This window comes from Takifugu rubripes, chromosome 4 (genome assembly GCF_901000725.2).
Source record: "Takifugu rubripes chromosome 4, fTakRub1.2, whole genome shotgun sequence".
Taxonomy (NCBI): Eukaryota; Metazoa; Chordata; class Actinopteri; order Tetraodontiformes; family Tetraodontidae; genus Takifugu; species Takifugu rubripes.
The window spans coordinates 4,343,170-4,362,054 of NC_042288.1; the positions used below are offsets into that span (position 1 = coordinate 4,343,170).

At 47.0% G+C, this 18,885-nt stretch overlaps 1 protein-coding gene across 5 annotated transcripts; it reads left to right on the forward strand.

The window, feature by feature from the left end:
• The first annotated feature begins 1,748 nt into the window (after positions 1-1,748).
• Positions 1,749-12,145, forward strand: LOC101072383 (TBC1 domain family member 12-like). Of its 5 annotated transcripts, XM_029834840.1 has the most exons (14): positions 3,971-4,111; positions 4,195-4,324; positions 8,054-8,192; positions 9,350-9,498; positions 9,566-9,648; positions 9,720-9,837; positions 9,917-10,023; positions 10,176-10,259; positions 10,326-10,417; positions 10,491-10,562; positions 10,651-10,779; positions 10,962-11,071; positions 11,245-11,503; positions 11,572-12,145. In XM_029834840.1, the coding sequence occupies exons 3-14, from the start codon at positions 8,172-8,174 to the stop codon at positions 11,665-11,667; spliced, it is 1,320 nt and encodes a 439-aa protein (XP_029690700.1). In that variant the 5' UTR covers positions 3,971-4,111; positions 4,195-4,324; positions 8,054-8,171; the 3' UTR covers positions 11,668-12,145. The 5 variants fall into 5 exon arrangements, with proteins under 5 accessions (XP_011601305.2, XP_011601306.2, XP_029690698.1 ...); XM_011603003.2 differs by lacking the exon at positions 4,195-4,324 and having other exon boundaries at positions 1,749-4,111; XM_011603004.2 differs by lacking the exon at positions 4,195-4,324 and having other exon boundaries at positions 1,749-4,111; positions 11,001-11,071.
• The last annotated feature ends 6,740 nt before the right edge of the window (positions 12,146-18,885 follow it).

Sequence of the window (18,885 nt, forward strand, 5' to 3'; positions counted from 1 at the left end):
GACAGAATACTAGTCAGTTAAAAGCTAATTTAAATAGATGTGTCTTCTGTTTGGGTTTGAAAAGGCCAGAATCTGTGGTTGTGCAGTATCAGAGGGTAACTTGTTCCAAAAGTGGAGTGTCTATAAGACATTGGCCAAAGGACTGCAGAACACTGCTTTGATGGAGTATGGTTAAAAGATCTCTGCTAACTAGACAGCAGCCAGACCGTTAATGGCCCTAAAAACAAACATGAGTTTAAAAGGATCGAGTGTGACCAATATACAGAGCACTGCAGTCATCCAACCACGAACTGATGAGTCATGGATTAGGTTATGAAAGGCTTAATTTTGGCCTGTAGTTGAAACTGATAGAAAGTCACCCTCAAAACAAAACTGATCTGCATGAGCCATCGCCATACTCTAAAATTGCTTATTCCAGTTTCTAGCAAGGAGGTCAGAGCACCAAAGTTTGTTTCTATAGCTTCAGCATGGATGAGATAAACAAAATGCCTCCAAGTGTTCATCTACATTGAAGGAACTGTTGGCTTGGTGCACAACCTTAACCACTGAAGAGCAGTCCCACATATACTATATATATATATATATATATATCATGGTGGGTTTTTTTTAAGGAGGAGAAATGGGTTATTGATGATATTCTGCCTAATAGATGCTATCATGCTAGTCAAAAAAGAAGCAACAAGTTAGTAGTGGAATCATCAGATGAGGTAAACCAGGGACCTGGCTTCAAGTTTGTAAAGAGAACAGAACAGGTTATAGTTAAAGGAAGAGCTGGTCATAATTGATGGATGGACTGAAAAATGACAGAGGATGGCACCAGTCACAGAAGGTATGCAGAGGTGAAAGGCTTGGAGCTGCAGGGGGAAGGGCCCCTCATTGGGGGCCGTTGGTGGGGGAAAGTAGGAAGTGTTGAGATGGGACAAAGTTGTTCTTGAGAACATCAAAAAAAGTGTTCTTTTTGCAGTCTGAAACAACTTTAAACCATCAAAGTGCTCATGTTTGTCCCAAACTGAAATCATTCATTTTGCTCAAATTGGCTTCTACAGAAAAACATTTTAGACCTCAGTCTATCGTGTGAGTGACCCGCTAGCTGAGGAAGACCAAAATACACATTTTAAAGTCAAAGTGAGTACATTTTTGTACAGTGAGAATGTTTTATCTGGACCTTGCAATGTCACGAAAGCTGTGTTCTTGGTTCAAACTTGGTGTGAAAGCTAATCTTGGGTCCAGGTATTTAGTGGGGATGGGTTAGGAGCCGGGGTGGATCTATGAAAGTCCTCACAAAGATACAAGTACAAAATGACTGTGTTCTTGCATGTGTTTAAGTGTGAACAGTGTGAGAAGAAGCTTAGCACATTAAAATACAGGTGAGATGAATCTCAGGTTTACTTACTGTATAATATTGAACAATTTTGAGATTAGCCAGTGATCAATCAGTTATTGGTCAGGTGTGTTCGTACAAGGTTCAACACAAATGCCTCTCCAAAGCAATTACAGTTTGACCGTTTGTGCCTTAAAAAATTCCTAGATTTTTAAGTTAGTATTTTATAAACCACTATTTTGTCTTTAGTGTTCAATCTGTGTTTTTGACAGTAAATAACTTCTGCAGCATTTCCTGTCACCTGATATCTTTTCTTCCTGATCTAATTAGCCATCTACTAATGCCACAGCGATAGTCTCATTACAATAGTACAGAGAGAGAGATTTCCCCATGTCATGAAGGGCAGAGAGGGAGTAGCTCAGTCTGTATGACTGGGATGAAAAAGCAGAGGGTTCTTGGTTCATGCAGCAGTGTAGACAAAACGGGAAAGGTGTTGTGGTAGTAGAGGAAGATGCCAGAAAACCTTCAAAGCACTGCCAAGGTGCCCTTGAGCAACACACCAAGCCTTCAAATGCTCACTTAGGGCCCCTGCACTGAGCTGGCCACTCATTCAGGGGCGTACCTGCCTTTGCCCATGTGAAGTTGGGATAGACTCCAGCACCCTCTCTGTGATGGAGTCATACCAGCAGCATTTGGAAAAAGCCAAAGCACATTAAGTGGATGTGTTGTAGAACATCATTAAGATTTCCTTGTTGAAAGAAAAGGATGTCAGTTTCCAGAGTAAATGCCTCCTCAGTGTTGTAGCAGAGCCTCAGCTGCTTGTCAAAGGTGTTACCCAGGTATTTGTTCTCCTCTGATCTAGACAAGTATCAAGAGTACCTTTAGAACGCATACTACTGCATTTCATAGATTTTCAGAGCAAGAAGCACCGAGAAAGTGGTATTTGGTATGTACCCGCAGTCCTCGTTATTTTAGCAGCACGTACTGCCTTACATACTGTAAGTCTATGACTTCAGGCCTCTGTATTTAACTGTTATGGCATTACTGTGCTTTAATGTCATGATCATTTTGGACTTAGACTGCAGACGATTACCTGTCTGATCTAGCAGCACACATTGCACTGCTATCTCGCAGCTGCCGAGTTCTTCAGTCCTCACCAACTCGGGGCTCATTGGTACAGTTACACGCAGATGCCAGTAGGTGTCACTGTAAGGCTTCGACCGTAACTCAAAGCAGCGAGTGAGTCGGGGAGTGACGTCATTATTGGTGTGTTTCCAAAATGGCGCCTGGGTCTCAGCAGCTGTTGCGATTAAAGGAGGGATTTAAATAATCTGCTCGGTGGACAACACTGACTTGGAGCGATGGAGGATTTTTTCCTGTTTACATCGTAAACTTGAGTGCGTTCTGCCCGGTAACATTCGGGGAAGTGCAAGAAAATGAGCAAAAAAAAGCCGATGCTTCTGCGGAACTTGGCCGACCGGCCACGGACACTCGTTGCAGAATTCTACGCCTAGATCGGAGGCTCTCCTTGCGGACTGAGAGCGGAGGGGCCATGGATACATCCGAGGAGAACGGGGGACCGTTTGATATGAGTGACGATAAAGATGGAGAAAAGGCTATTAAATCGTGTTTCTCTATGAAAGAGCGCAGCGTCCCGCGGCTCCTCGGTGTCGTCGCGGCTCCAGAAGCCGGGAAGGTTCATATTTATTTGACCGGTATCGGCCGGAATGTACACAAGGACGCGGCGGTGCAGCCGCCCTCACAGGGCGGGGAGAGGATTTGGGGACTGACCCAGAAGTGCCTCCCTGCTCAGTTTACCCGCGGCTGCGTCATTTCTAGGGTTTGTGGTGACCTGAACAGATTTACTGAGTCATTCGGTGATGAAGAAGCGACTGTGGTTAGTCTGGATGGGGGAGTAGCGGGGGGACTGCCCGGCAGAGGAGCCGCTGCCTTCCCAGCTGTCATTCGGGGTCCAGTTTCGCCGGAGACCCACACAGAGGAGCCCCCGGGTTCAGCCATGAAAACCGCCCCGGAAGAGTCCGCGAACCGCGTGTCTTCGGTACACTGTCGATGCACCTCTGCGCCGCCTGGTCGCCAGACATGCGCGTTGGAGAAGCAGCAGAGCTACGGACGCGTCAGCGCGGCCTTGTCCTGCCCAGATGTCAACAAGCTAAACGGTGCTTCGGTTCTTGCGCACAACAAACCGACTGGATTGTTTTCCAACCCAGTGCCGGATCACAGCTTGGCTCTAGTGGAGGCCGCACTGGTTCACCGTGGTTTCCACCCCAGCATAGCAAACTGTTACTGTTCCGTCCAGAACGACACTGGGGTAGGACCGGTGGACAGGACCGAATGGGGATCCTATGTGACAAAACAAAGCGGAACTATGGTGTGTCAGTGTTCCCTGACGAAGTGGTCTGACTCCAAAGATGCTCCCAGACACTCCACCGCCGCCCCCGAGGAGAGCAGAGACAGGCCGGCCTCTGAGCCCAGTTTCAGGGAGAACCAAGTGGACTTATATCCCCGCAGTTTCCCACTAAGACCGAACAGTTTGAGGACTAACCCGAACCTCACGGTGTCACTCAGTTGTGACGCCACTCCACTGTCCCCCGATGAGGAGAACGGCTTTTATTTTGGAGAAGAGGGATACTCGGAAGACTTCCGAAACGTTTTGGAAACGGGTCGCAGACGGAGCGCCCCTGATCAGCTGCCCGACCTGAGCGGAGTCGCAGGCTGCTCGGACATCCAGGTGATGCCAAAGAGGTTCGACATCACGGATTTCTTCACCAGGTATATACGCGCGCGCACACACGCTTTTGGATGGTTCTGCTTTAGGAATTTGCAACACCTTTTTTTTTTTTACCCTGTTTCAGCTTGTTCACCTGTGCGAACATCATTCTGTATGGTAGGCTAGCAGCAGTTAGCAGCTAACTAAATAAACAACACATGAAGTCTGGAGTTTCTGGAGCACGTGAGCTGACACCTTGACATCCAATCTCCACGGTAACGTAGTGGGCTCCAACAGTCTACCATCAGTCTACAGGGAACACTAGGACTGAAATGGGGGAACTTTTCTCAGGTGCAACAGCTGTTTATAATGGTTGTGAAAGGTGTTCACGAGTATTTTGAGCATTGAGAAGTTTCAGGCTTTTCCTGCTCTGGTGGGATCTAGACCTCCAGCTGCTCTGCTTCTCATCTGTAGAGTTAAGAATACTCTCAATTAGCCGTGTCACAGTGAAGATATCTGATCTTCTGCTCTTCTTTCCCTCCTGTTTCAGTATTTGTCAGTAATAATCAATATTAAACACAGCAGATCAGAGTCAGTCACTTATATCATGACATTTGCAGAAGATGACATCAGGGCAGTTCAGCTGCTGGGTTTGGTTCTGCTCAGATCTTTCCAAAAACATAGTTTCAATGTTCAAATACCAGCTGAGTTCTCAGGGCACCATTATCTTGAAGACATTTTCACATGTAATATTTTTAATTTTAATCAATTTTTCAAAGGTCTAGTAGACCACCTTTCATACCATTACCAATAATTATTCCAACAATAATAATGCTTTGTAAATGTTCACACTCTGCTTGTCTACATGTCTTCAGCAGATCCACTTCTTGTTTGTAGTTCTTCCACTTTCTTCTTCTTCAGCTGACTGAAGTCACAGAAAACTTTGAATTCGGCAGATTTTCTGCTGAATCTGCATGTTGACCGGAAAATTGTCAGAATCCCCTGTTGTTGACTGACTGCGATTTAACATGGGTTAGTTTTGCTTTCCTGCATCTGTCAAATCAAATCAATCTTTATTTATATAGCATCTTATACAATCAAAATTGTTCCAAGGCGCTTTCCAGAATCCCAGGGCCTGACCCCAGACAAGCAACAGTGGCAAGGAAAAACTCCCCTTTAACAGGAAGAAACCTTGAGCAGGACCAGGCTCATGTAGGGGGACCCTCCTGCTGGTGGCCGGCTGGGTAAAGAGAGAGGAGAGGCACAGAGCACAGAAACACACAAAAATACACTATACAACGGGTCAGCGGGGCCGGAGGTCATCATGCAGCTCCGAAAGGCGGCGATACCTGTAAATAAACAGAGGGGGAGGGGGGGAGAAGCAGAAAAACTACACAGGAATCATCATAACTAGTCTGCTTGATGAGGAGGAGGAAAGGAGAGGAGAGGAGAGGAAACCATGACCCAGTGGGGTGACAGAGGCCTGTCAGGTGATCATGTTTCCGGACCCCGGCAGCCTTGGCCTATAACAGCATAGCTAGGATGTGACCTAATGATTAGACGACCCCCTAAGTATGATAATTTTTTTTATCTATGATAGTAACTGGAACTACAAAATTAACAACAATAAGCTTTTTCAAAGAGGTATGTTTTAAGTCTGATCTTAAAAGTAGCGATGGAGTCAGCCTCACGTACCTGGACAGGGAGCTGGTTCCATAGCAGGGGGGCCTGGTAGCTAAATGCTCGGCCCCCCATTCTACTCCTAGAAACTCTGGGAACCACAAGAAGACCAGCATTCTGAGAGCGGAGTGGTCTATTGGGCTGATAAGGTATCACTAGCTCCTCCAGGTAGGATGGAGCTAGGCCTCTGAGGACCTTGTAGGTCAGAAGAATTATTATTATAATTAGTATTATTATAATTAGTATTATTAATTATTATTATTATAAATTATTCTAAATTTAATGGGCAGCCAATGAAGCGACGCCATTACAGGAGTTATGTGATCTCTTTTGTCAATACCTGTCAGAACTCTGGCTGCAGCATTTTGGATCAACTGGAGGCTTCTTAAAGAGTTGTTTGGACACCCTGATCATAAGGAATTACAATAGTCCAGCCTGGAAGTAACAAAAGCATGAATTAACTTTTCAGCATCAGGCCGCGTCAGTAGCTTCCTGATCTTTGAGATGTTCCTCAGGTGAAAAAAGGCACTTCTAGAGACTAATTTAATGTGTGAGTTGAAGGAGAGATTTTGATCAAAAGTTACTCCTAGATTCCTCACAGAGAGACTAGAGACTCACAGAGATACCATCTAGAGCAGGGGTCAGCAACCTAAAATGTTGGAAGAGCCATATTGGACCAAAAAAACAAGAAACAAATCTGTCTGGAGCCGCAAAAAATTAAAAGCCTTATAGAGGGCTTATAATAAAGGCAACACATGCTGTAAGTGTCTATATTAGCTGTATTAGCCTACTTTCCAAATGATAAGTAGGCTACAAATACATAATGAGCATTCATGATGAAATGAATATTTTCCCTGCAGCGCATCCTGGAAGGAAAGAATGACGCACCATGTGGCCACTCAGCTGTATGATGACGCTTTAAGTTTAACTTCCATTATAATGAGATGTTGAAATTAAATATTTATTATACACATTTATACAGCATTGGAAAACTTTAAGAATGTGTGTCAGGTTTTTTCGCCTACAGAAATTATATTAAAACAATTTCCATTTTCATATTTTTGAAAAAGCTCCAGGGAGCCACTAGGGCGGCGCCAAAGAGCCGCATGCGGCTCCAGAGCCGCGGGTTGCCGACCCCTGATCTAGAGTGATCATGTGATCTAATCTATCCCTGAGAGGTTCAGGACCAAACACCATGACCTCAGTTTTTCCTGAGTTAAGGAGGAGGAAATTTGAAGACATCCACGACTTTATGTCTTTAAGACAGGTCTGGAGCTTCACTAACTTCTCTGTCTCCTCTGTGTCTCTGTCCAATCACAGCCCAGTATGGACAAAGCTGGCATGGCACTCCCAGATAATTTTTTTTTCGAGTGTTACGTTCTGCTACCGTATTTTCACGACTATAAGGTGCAACTAAAACACTGAGATTTTCTCAAAAATCGACGGTGCGCCTTATAATATGGAGCGCCTTGTGTGTGGACTGAGTTCCAAAATCTGCTGTGCGCCTTTGGTGGGTGCACTACGGTAAACGCTCCGCCAATTGATTAGCGGCACACCTACGCGTAAGGATCCCCTAAAATGGCGCGGGTCAAGCGAGACGCGTATGAATGAGGCTTACTTTAAACTGCAGGCCATCGAATATGCGGCTGAAAATGGCAATCAAGCAATCTTAGTGTTTTCGCTTTATGAGGAGGCGGCATCTCTCCATACGCACGAGGACAACTGTTGCGCAGCGGCTGCCAGCAGATTACCAGGAGAGGGCGGCCATCTTCCGCACCTACTGCCGCAACAAGATAACCGCACCCAGCCACATCACCAACATGGATGAGATCCCTCTGACTTTTGACATCCCTTTGACCCACAAAGTGGGAAAAAAAGGGACTAGCACGGTGGCGATACGCACAACGGGGCACGAGAAGTCGTCGTTTCAGCTTTCACAAAATCAACGCTGAACCGGAACCGGTCGGTGAGTCCGATTCAGATGATTAAGAAGAGGAATTCGGGATGTTGGACATTGAAATCGTACAGCTGTTTAATTTAGATACAGAAGATTTGATGGTTTTGTGGCGGAAGAATGATTATTTTGTTCAATAAATGTGTCGAAACTCACTGTTTTACTTCCGTTGTCATTTTTTACTGTTTGTTTCAGCATGCACCTAATAATACCTAAGCCTTATGTATGTTTTAAATACAGAAATAGCACCCATAACTGAGACTGCGCCTTTTAATACAGTGCGCCTTATGGTTGTGAAAATACGGTACTTTCTCTGTTGAGATTAATAAATTAATAAAATTAAAAATGTCCATTTCCATCTGACTCTCAGGAGTCTGTTTTCCAGGAAATCCAAAGAGTCTAAACTATCCCCCCACAATGCAACAGGGTGGCGACTGTTTGGCCGGACAGCAGCCATAGACGTTCATCCACACAAAGACTCTGCCTCCATGCCTTCCACGAAACATCAGGTTTGTTCTTCAAACTGCAGAAACACGACAGCTCTGCGTGTGTGTGTGTGTGTACATACGTAAATGCACAGGATTTTAAGCTGTTCCTAGGACTGTTTCTAAGACTGTGCTCTTCTGGACAGATTTCTGATGTGGTTCCTGGTATCTGTTGGAGCCATCTACTCAGCTTGAGGGTTACTGCCCCTAGTGTCCCCATCACTACTGGGACCACTGTTTCCTTTGCGCCCACATTCTCTCTATCTCCTCTTTCAGCCCTTGGTATTTCTCCAGCGTCTTGTGTTCTTTGTTCCCGAAGTTGCTATCACTTGCTCTTGCTACATCTGTCTTTTGATGTTTATCTACCACCACTATGTTGGGCTGATTGGCCACCACCATTTTGTCAGTCTCGATCTGGTCCCACAGGATCTTGGTCTACTTGTTCTCCAGCACTTTCGGGGGTGTCTACCACCTGGACCCTGGGACCTCCAGTCCACACTCAGTGCATATGTTTCTGTACACTATGTCTACCACCTGGTTATGCCAATCCATGTATGCCTTGCCTGCCAACATCTGACACTTTGCTGTGATATGCTGGACTGTCTCAGGGGCATCTCCACACAGCCTACACCTGGGGTCTTGTCTAGTATGGTAGACCCCAGAGTCTATTGCTCTGGTGTTCAGGGCTTGTTCTTGTGCAGCCATGAGTAGTGCCTCTGTGCTGTCTTTCAGTCTAGTCTTTTCCAGCCACTGGTAGGTTTTTTCGATATCAGCCTCTTCCTCAATTTGTCGGTGGTACATACCATGCAAGGGCTTGTCCTTTCTTGATAGCCCCTCGGGCTCCTCCTCCTTGCTGGGCTTTTGTTGCTTGAGGAATTCACTCAGCAGCTGGTCATTTGGGGCCATCTTCTTGATGTATATAAACACATCAATCATAAAGGATACACTTAAGAGACAAAGGCAGCAGTTCTGAGACCATCAACTCCGCCCTCAACTGAGTCTGAGCCACACCCACTACGACACCTCAACCTGTCAGATTATGCCATTTCTGATTTAAATAATTTGTTCTATGAAAAACATGATACTTGTCAGATGAAACATCTCAACAAGCACACAGGTTTGCGGCACACCTTCAGGTCAGCAGCTGAGGAGCTGCTCTAAAAATGCTCCTCTGTCTTTAGTGTCCACAAGATGAAGAAGACCAGGTGATGGGGAAGGATGTAGGTGTCTCCTCATGTCCCACTGTCATCCTGACAGCAGCAGGAAGGAGGAGGAATCTGGAGTTTGAGCCCCTGTCCACCACAGCTCTCATCCTGGAGGACCGACCAGCGTGAGTAGTACTATGTTTTGAGAGGGGAAAGGGCATGACCACCACTGACTTCCTGTGTGTTCCTTAGGAACCTGCCGGCCAAATCTGTGGAGGAAACTCTGCGACACAAGATGGAGTATGAGGAGATGGTGGCAGGAGCCAAGAGGAGAGGTGAGACACAGTTCCTCCCATAAGTTCTGATCATGTTCCAGACATCAGCCTGTTCTTCTGCATCTCTTCAGAGATGAAAGAAGCTCAGAGGAAGAAGCGTCAGATGAAGGAGCGACACCGACGTGAGGACAGCATCTCCAACGCCATGGTGATCTGGAACACCGAGATATTGCCTCATTGGGATGTCATGTATGTCTGCAGTCGCCACGCTGCCCCATCACGATTGCAGCATGTGTGTTTATCTTTGTGCGTGGGTTTGTGTGTGTAGGAAGGGAACGCGGCGGGTCAGGGAGCTGTGGTGGCAGGGACTTCCTCCCAGTGTCAGGGGGCGAGTGTGGAGTCTCGCCATCGGCAACGAGCTTAACATCACAGCAGGTAAGTGAGCGCCAGCCCCTGATGACTGGCTGCAGGATGGATGAATGATATTCAGGATGGATGGATGATGTTTAGGCTGGATGGAGGATGTTCAGGATTGAGGGGTCGCCATCTTGATTTGGTTGACTGATGTTTTTTTTTTTTTTAACCAGAGCTGTACGAGATTTTCTTATCTAGAGCCAAAGAGAAGTGGAGGAGCTACAGCGAGACCAGCTCGGTCAACGACAGCGAGAAAGGTATGACGGCATCACGGACAGACTAACATCACTCGTATGATCCTGAACATGTTGTGTTTGTTGTAGAAGCTGTGTCTGCGGCAGACAGAGAGTCCAGTCTGGACCTGATCAAACTGGACATTTCTAGAACGTTCCCATCTCTTTTCATCTTCCAGAAGGTAACGTACCTTCATCCCAATGCCCTCCTCTTCTTCCTCCCTTCATTAATCCAGCCCTCTTGTGCACATGCAGGGTGGGCCTTACCATGACCTCCTCCATAGCGTGCTGGGAGCGTACACATGTTACCGACCTGACATCGGCTATGTGAGTGACCACATCTCCTCCTCTTCCTCCCTGTGACAACAGCTGAAGCTTCCATCCAATAAGAGATCGGCGTTTGTGCTGCTTTTAGGTTCAAGGCATGTCCTTCATCGCTGCCGTCCTCATTCTCAATCTAGAGGAGGCAGAGGCCTTCATCACCTTTGCCAACCTGCTCAACAAACCCTGTCAGATGGTATTCTTCAGAGTCGACCACGAAATGGTGAAGATTTACCGCCTTTATCTCTTTACCCCCCCTCCTTCACCTCTTCTTTGTCCTTCCTCCTCTTCTTCTTCCTGCCTCCTTTTCTTCATTGGCTTCTCCTCCTGTCATTTTCCTCAACTCTGTCACCCCTCCTCCTTATTGCCATCTCTTCCTGACCTTCAGTTCTCCTCCTCCTTCAGATGCTGAAGTATTTTGAGGCCTTTGAGGTTTTCTTCCAGGAGAATCTTCCTCAGCTCTTCAGTCACTTCCAGAGCAACAACCTGACGCCTGATCTCTATCTGATTGATTGGTGAGCGATCAACCACTCTGATCAGTCCTGGTTTCATTCAAGATTCCTCTGGCTGATCCATATCTATTGATTGTTGTTCAGATATCAGCTTTAGTTTACAAGTTGATCAATGTGATTGATGGATAATCTTTATGTCATTTACATTATGAAATTGGTGAAACTTTGTTTGCCAGGATCTTCACACTCTACAGCAAGTCCCTCCCCCTCGACGTGGCGTGCCGTGTTTGGGACGTGTTCTGTCGCGATGGTGAGGAGTCTCTGTTTCGGACGGCTTTGGGAATTCTTCGTCTGTTTGAGGACGTTCTGCTGCAGATGGATTTTATCCACATTGCTCAGTTCCTGAGCCGCCTGCCAGATGACTTACAGTCACACACGCTCTTCACCGCCATGGCCAACACACAAATGCTCAGCAAGAACCGTCGCTGGGTGCAGGTGGGTGTGGCACTCGAAGGTGGAGTCACATTCCTTCTATCAGATTCTGATTATAAATTTCCTCTCAGGTGTTTTCCACACTCATGAAGAATGGAAATAAAGAGATGGAGAAGAATGTCAGCCCATCTTCCAGAACGCTAACGCTAGCTGACAGCAGGTGCTAGCTATGGGGCATGCTTCAATCTTCCTCTGACTAGATCAGTGTTTCAGATTCTGGTAAATATGGTGTTATGGTTCCAGTGGAGCAGATACTCTGTCTCCATGTTGGGACACAGACGCCGAATGGTGCTAATCATTTCACATATAAATGTTTCTTATTTGCCGCTTGTTTTAGCTTCAACTCATCATGTTAGTGATACAAAGGCTGAGTCATGAGTTTGCCTCCCATTAACTTTAGCATTAGTTCTTTCAGTCTCAGAGAAAAGACTAAATATTTAATTTAGAGTTTAACAGAAATTAGTTTTTTGGATGGACTTGAAACATTTCAGACATTATATGACCTATTTTTGTTCAGTTTTAAACATGGGAAGAAAAATTCTCATTTTTATTTTCTGTAGAGAAGAGTGTAGGTGTCATAAATTGCATTGTGAAATTTCTCCATGAATTTGTCGTTTGAAAAACCAAAGGCAAAAATTAAAAAAACAAAACCTTTTATTTACACATTTATCCCTTTTTTGTTTTGACAGAATTAAAAACAGAAAAAGTGAAAGATTAACAAATATTCACAGTTCTTTGAAGTAGAATGTTTTTGGTGCCAAATGATAAAATGCATTAAACTGCATTTTCATGCTATTAGTTGTGTTTATTCTGTTTCTCACAAAAGGCAGATTTGACTTTAAACTTGTCAGTGATTTAAAATTGAATGATGGACAATGTTCAATCGATGTTCCAAGATTACATAATAGGAGGATTACATTTTTGTCACCATCTCACTCCTGTTGTTGCACTGATGAATCACCCAGAATTCGCAGCAGGTCTGTGTAATGTTAGTTGTTCAGAACAGAAAGAAGCCTTCTGGATAGAAGGTGAAACGTCTTCAAGAGAAGAAAAACAGTCCAGTCGACACAGAAAACTTACCTTGGATAGCGTTAGTTGTTGAAATATTCCTTAAATTTTCCTGACTCTCACACCTGCAGTACATTTGTGTGTTCATATTTGTTTCTTTGTTTTTGTATTTTTCTGTAATCTTTTTTCAGCTTTTTTTTCACAGATGATGTAAATAAACTGTAAAAATGTTCTTGTTTTCATATTAACGCTCACATGTAAAATGTGTAAATAAAATCTAGGAAAAACCTTTGTTTCTGTTTTTGGCGGTTTCCAATAAAATGTAGTCCCTCTCCCTGGGTGTGGCATTCCATGTGTGGGACGTGTTCTGTTAAGGAGTCTCTGCTTTTGACAACTTTGGAAATTCTCCATTCTGTTGCAGATGGATTTTAGTTATATATGGTGCTATTAGAAAAGCAGCTCATGCTAGAAATAACTGCACCATTTTGTCACATTTAATTTCAACGCAGTTTCCAAAGAACAGTCTTGCTTTTTTTAAGTAATTTTGAGGATATTTATAACAACATTTTAAAAATATATTAAACAGCTCAGTTTTCTGAGTTCTGGTTCTAGGGGGGAGGGGGGTGCCAGAAAACATTCAGTCAAGAAGATGAGATTCGAATTCTTCTATTCAGATTCCTTTATTTGTCCCATACATGGAAATTTACAGTGCAACAGCAGCAAAAGCACGCAGAAAAAATAAAATTTGAGATAAGGATAGAAAATATACAAAAATGGATGTATACAATAATCCAAGATAAATGGAAAATCAGCCCTTGTATACCTGTACATAGTACAGAGGGTGTATACAATATACATATCAGAATATATAATATTCAGTGTGTGCTAGCGGGCATTATGTTTGTTGTGCAGTCTGACAGCAGCCGGCAGGAAAGATCTGCAATACCTCTCCTTCACACAGCGAGGGTGGAGCAAATGCTCACTGAAAGAGCTGCCCAGTGCTGTCAGGGTATCCTGTTGGGGGTGAGATGTGTTGTTCAACATGGATGACAGCTTAGCCATCATCCTCCCATTTCCCACCACCTCCACCGAGTCCAGGGGACATCCCAGGACAGAGCTGGCCCTCCTTTCCAGTCTGTCCATCCTCCTCCTGTCCGTGATGCTGTTGGACCAGTAGACTATCCCATAAAAGATGACTGATCCCACCAGTCATAGAAAGTCCTCAGGAGTGGTCCCTGCACTCCAGAAGACCTCAGTCGACTGAGCAGGAACAGTCTACTATTACTCTTCTTGACAAGGGCGTCTGTGATGTGTGTCCCGTCCAGGTTATTGTTTAAGTGAACACACAGGTACTTATAGGTCTTCACAATGTCGACCTCCATTCCCAGGATGTTCACCGGTGCAGACAGGGGGTTCAATTCAATTCAATTCAATACAATTTTATTTATATAGCGTCTTTTACAATCAAAATTGTAAAAGGCGCTTTACAGAATCCCAGGGCCTAACCCCAAACAAGCAACAGTGGCAAGGAAAATCTCCCCTTTAACAGGAAGAAACCTTGAGCAGGACCAGGCTCATGTAGGGGGACCCTCCTGCTGATGGCCAGCTGGGTAGAGAGCGAGGAGAAGGGGGGAGGACAGGTAGAGGACAGAATAGGTAGGAGAGGAGAGAAGAGGTGAGGTAGAAGGAGAGAATAGACATAGATAATAAGGAATACATACAGAAATACATTATATTAAGTAAATTGTGCTGCCGGTGGAGTCAAGTTGAGTGGGTCAGCGGGGCCGGAGGTCAGTATGCAGCTCTGAAGGCGGTGATACCTGTAGATGAGTACAGAAGGGGGGGTGCAGAAAAACTAGCATCACTAGCAAAACTAGCATCACACTGTTAGGTCCATTATATTAAAGTTATCTCTTATTTGTTTTTACCTTGTTATATTCTTTATTCTTGTTATATTGATTCTCATTAATTAATGTTTCTTATTATTTGTTAATGCTTAATGTTCATGATGCTTGATGTGTGAACTCATACTTCTCTGGTCAAGGGCGACAGAAATGCAGCTGCTGTGGGGAAGTGACATTGACTGGAGATAGAGCTGAAGGGCATGACACGGGAGGTGTTCTTTTAATCTGTCTGATATGGAAGAATGTGCTGTGTGCGAGCTAAACTAATCAAATCAGTGAAGACCTATGTATAATCTCACCATTATGATTTACAGTTTCTTGCTTTGTTTGGGACCTGCTATCTTGTGTTTCCCCCTCCCTTTAGGCACATTTGATTTCTGTGTAACTAGGGACCTCCTAATCTCAATAAAAGAAGGATGGCGGAAGTTGTGCGTCAGAACGTGTTGGAGATCTGTAACTGAGCACATCTCTCCGTTCTCCTTGCAAGTAAAATTCAAAACTATTGTCTTTGCCTCATTTGTTTCTCTCAGGTTTTAGGTTGTTTGAACCTAACACACGCAAATATCATCACTAGTCTACTTGATAAGGAGGAGAGGAGAGGGGAGGACAGGAGACGAGAGGAGATATTTTTTGATTTTTACAAAAATACTTTAATCTCAAATTTACACAGGGGCACAAAACCACAGAACAATGATAATAATAGTAATAACAATAATAATTATAATAATAGTAATAATAGTATTAATAACAACCACAATAATAAATAGATAGACAAATAAATATTAAGAAAACAACAATACAATTTATCCCACAAGGGGATGTGCAAAGTGCAAATGATCCTCCGCAACAGTGCATAAGACATTTCTGTGACACCATATATCGCGGAATTGGCCGAGGTCGTTTATCATTTTATAAAAACCAAACTCCAACCTCAGCTGACACCGGACATTGCAGCGCCTCACTATCTCCAGTTTTTGAAATTTTGTTTTTCCTAGAGATGTAAATTGCCATTTTGGCCTCAATACAGATACAATTTAGGAGTTGCCACTTGTTGCGAGCAGCTTTGTTGTACCCTGCACCGAAAATAAAAGTTCTAATAGAAAAGGTTTCATTAAAACCATTAAAACACCTTTCATGACATTAAAAAGCACAGTGAGCCTCTCGCATTCACTGTACGCATGGAATGCATTCTCTCACCCAGAAGAAAACGGGCACTGGTCCGACACAGCAGTGTTCATTTTAGAAAGAAGAGCGTTCAGGGCAATGGCCCCATGTAAGATCCTCCACTGGAGGTCCCCGGTCCTCTTTTTCCGGGGTGGCTTGTAAAGGACCCTCCAGCAGGGACGGGGTCCATCCCTTCCCAGCCGATCAGCCCATACGCTGGTGCTCCTGTTCCACAGTCCTCTCCTGTTTAGTACCCTCACGCACTCTTCTTATCGACCGCTACTAGGGAGAAGGTCTTTGCTGGTCTGATAGAGAGGACTGTCTAGATTCCCGAGATGGGCGGCCAGCCTGATCTCCGGGAAGGGGTCGTTGCTGTCGGGTTCGGTCCCCTGGCTGTAGTCCTCAAGGAGACCCCTCTCCCTCATGCTGAGTCTGTTCCTCCATAGCCGAAGCACCCCCCTCGGCTGCCTGGGTAGAGCGGATGCCCAACAGGGAACCCACCGCCTCCGCGCCCGTTAGGTCTGGCCCTGCCACGGCCACTACCTGCTGGAAGAGTAAGGTCAGGGTCCGCCACAGTGCAGCTGTTAGTCTTGGCGTGGCTTCGGCCGAGACGTCCAGCCTGGCTCCGTGCACCGTGGTTTTCCTTATCAGCCAATACAGAGAGTCAGAGCTGGTTCTTTTTTCAACTTTAAAAAGGGCCCATGCCTTAACAACACTTTGATAAAATGGAGGTAGCCCGTTTAATTTTGCAAATTTAAAGTCAGTCAAAAACAGAGCATCATCCAGCCCCAAGTTACTCACCCGTCTGAAGACACATCTGGCCACATCTCTCCACATTAGGTTCGTCGGCCCTGTTAAAAACCTCTATACAAACTGTATTCTAAAAGCGGCGGATGAGGCCCTGTCCTCCCTCCTCTGTAGGCAGGTACAACACCCCCTGCTGGACCCAATGCATGCCGTCCCAGAAGAAAGCCAGAATCCTTGTCTGAAGTTGTGCTAGCAACCCTGAGGGTGGCTCCATGCAACTGAGGCCACCAGGTCAACGACCCCGCCTTTCACTCCAAGTTCGCTTCCTACTTCCCACAGGACCTAGCTGCACTCGTTGATTCAGGTGCTGACGCCTGCCTGATCAGCGGAGAGGTGGCTCGGCAGCTGGGTCTTGGACACGAACCACTGGCATCCGCCATCCCAGCCCAAGCGTTGGACGGGCATCACCTGGGGAACATCCATCTCCAGACGGGCCCGGTGACAATGCTCCTTCAGGGCAATCACCGGGAGGAGATACGCTTCCACATCCTGGAGGGGACACACTTCCCCTTGGTCTTGGGCTAGCATTCCGGGAGCTCAAGGGGTGGTTCGCGACTGCCCCCATCCTGCAACTGCCAGACCCTAGCCGCCAGTTCGTGGTCGAGGTGGACGCCTCCGACACGGGGGTGGGTGTGGTGCTGTCCCAGAGGGCTCAGGAGGACCAGAAGCTGCACCCGTGCGCATTCTTCTCCCGCCGCTTGACGCCAGCGGAAAGGAATTACGACATGGGAAATCGGGAGCTGCTCGCCGTCAAGTTGGCCCACGCTGCCTTTCATCGTGTGGACAGACCACCGCAACTTGGAATACCTTCGAACAGCCAAGAGGCTGAACTCCCGGCAGGCTCGGTGGTCACTGTTTTTCATCCGATTTAACTTTACCCTTTCCTACCGCCCAGGGTCCCGCAACGGCAAGGCAGACGCTCTCTCTCGACAGTTCGCGGGGAAGGAGGACGAAGGCCCGGGGAGGACCCCGGAGAACATGCTTCCCTCCTCGTGCATCGTGGCAGTATCCCTGGGGGGATTGAGGGCGGCTGCCAATCAACCTGGGCCCAGCGCCTGCCCCAACAACCGGCTCTTCGTGCCTGCCTCCCTCAAGGCTGAGGTCCTGGAGTGGGCCCACGCGTCTCGACTGGGATGCCATCCTGGAGCACGTCGGACGGTGGGTATGCTGAAGCAGAGGTTTTGGTGGCCTTCCCTGGGGGAGGATGTCCAGGAGTTCGTCAACGCCTGCCCTGTCTGCAACCAGCAGAAACAACCACGCCGAGCACCTGCCGGGCTACTGCAACCTCTGCCGGTTCCTTGTCGACCCTGGACACACATCGCCCTGGACTTCGTCACCGGGCTGCCCCAGTCTGCAGGGAACACTGTTATTCTGACCATCACCGACAGATTCAGTAAGATGGCTCACTTCGTGCCCTTGCCTAAGCTGCCGTCGGCAAAGGAGACAGCCCAACTTGTGATCCAGCACGTCTTTCGGCTTCATGGATTACCAGAGAGTGTGGTGTCAGACAGGGGTCCTCAGTTTGCCTCTGTCTTTTGGAAAGAGTTCTGCGGGCATCTGGGAGCCACCGCCTGTCTGTCCTCTGGATTCCACCCGCAGACCAACGACCAAACGGAGAGGATAAATCAGGACCTGGAGATGGCCCTCTGGTGCATGGCGACACGGGCCCCGGCCACATGGTCGACCTTTCTGGGCTGGGTCGAGTATGCCCACAACTCCCTGATCAGTTCCAGTGTGTTTTTGGATATCAACCCCCTCTATTCCCAGAACTAGCAGGCGAAGCATCTTGTCCCTCTGCAGCAGCTTATGCCCGCCGCTGCAGGCGGACATGGGCCCAGGCTCGGGCCAATCTTCTGAGGGCGGGCGCCCGGTACGAGGAGTGGGACAACGCGTGTGGCTATCTACGTGGGACCTGCCTCTTCGGGGGGAATCCAGGAAAATGGCCCTGTGGTTTGTGGGACCATTCCCCATCGTCAGAGTCATCAGCTCGGCGGCAGTCAGACTCCAGCTTCCCCGGTCAATGCACCCCACCTTCCACGTTTCTCGGATTAAGCCTGCCCACGAGAACCCCTTGGTCCCGGATTGCCCCGCCCCACCTCCCCCGCTGCTAGTGGATGGGGGCCCATCATACACCGTCAGTCGGCTCCTGCGCTCCAGACCCCGCGGCAGGGGTCTCCAATACCTGGTCGACTAGGAGGGTTACGGACCTGAGGAGAGGTCTTGGGTACCGGCACGTCACATCCTGGACAAGGAGCTAATTCGTGACTTCCACGCCAGACACCCGGATCAGCCTTCACGACCCAGGAGAGTGGGTCGTGCCAGACTTCGGAGGGCCGGACCAGACGTGGAGGTGGAGGTGGAGGACGAGGACCGTGGGTTGGAGTTGTCAGGGTCGCAGGAATTCTGACCCCCCCCCCCCCTTCCCAGGAGGGTGGCCCCGGACTTTCTTTGGGGATGCCCCCTGAGGGGGGGGGGGCTCTGTCACAGCTGCGGGCAATCATG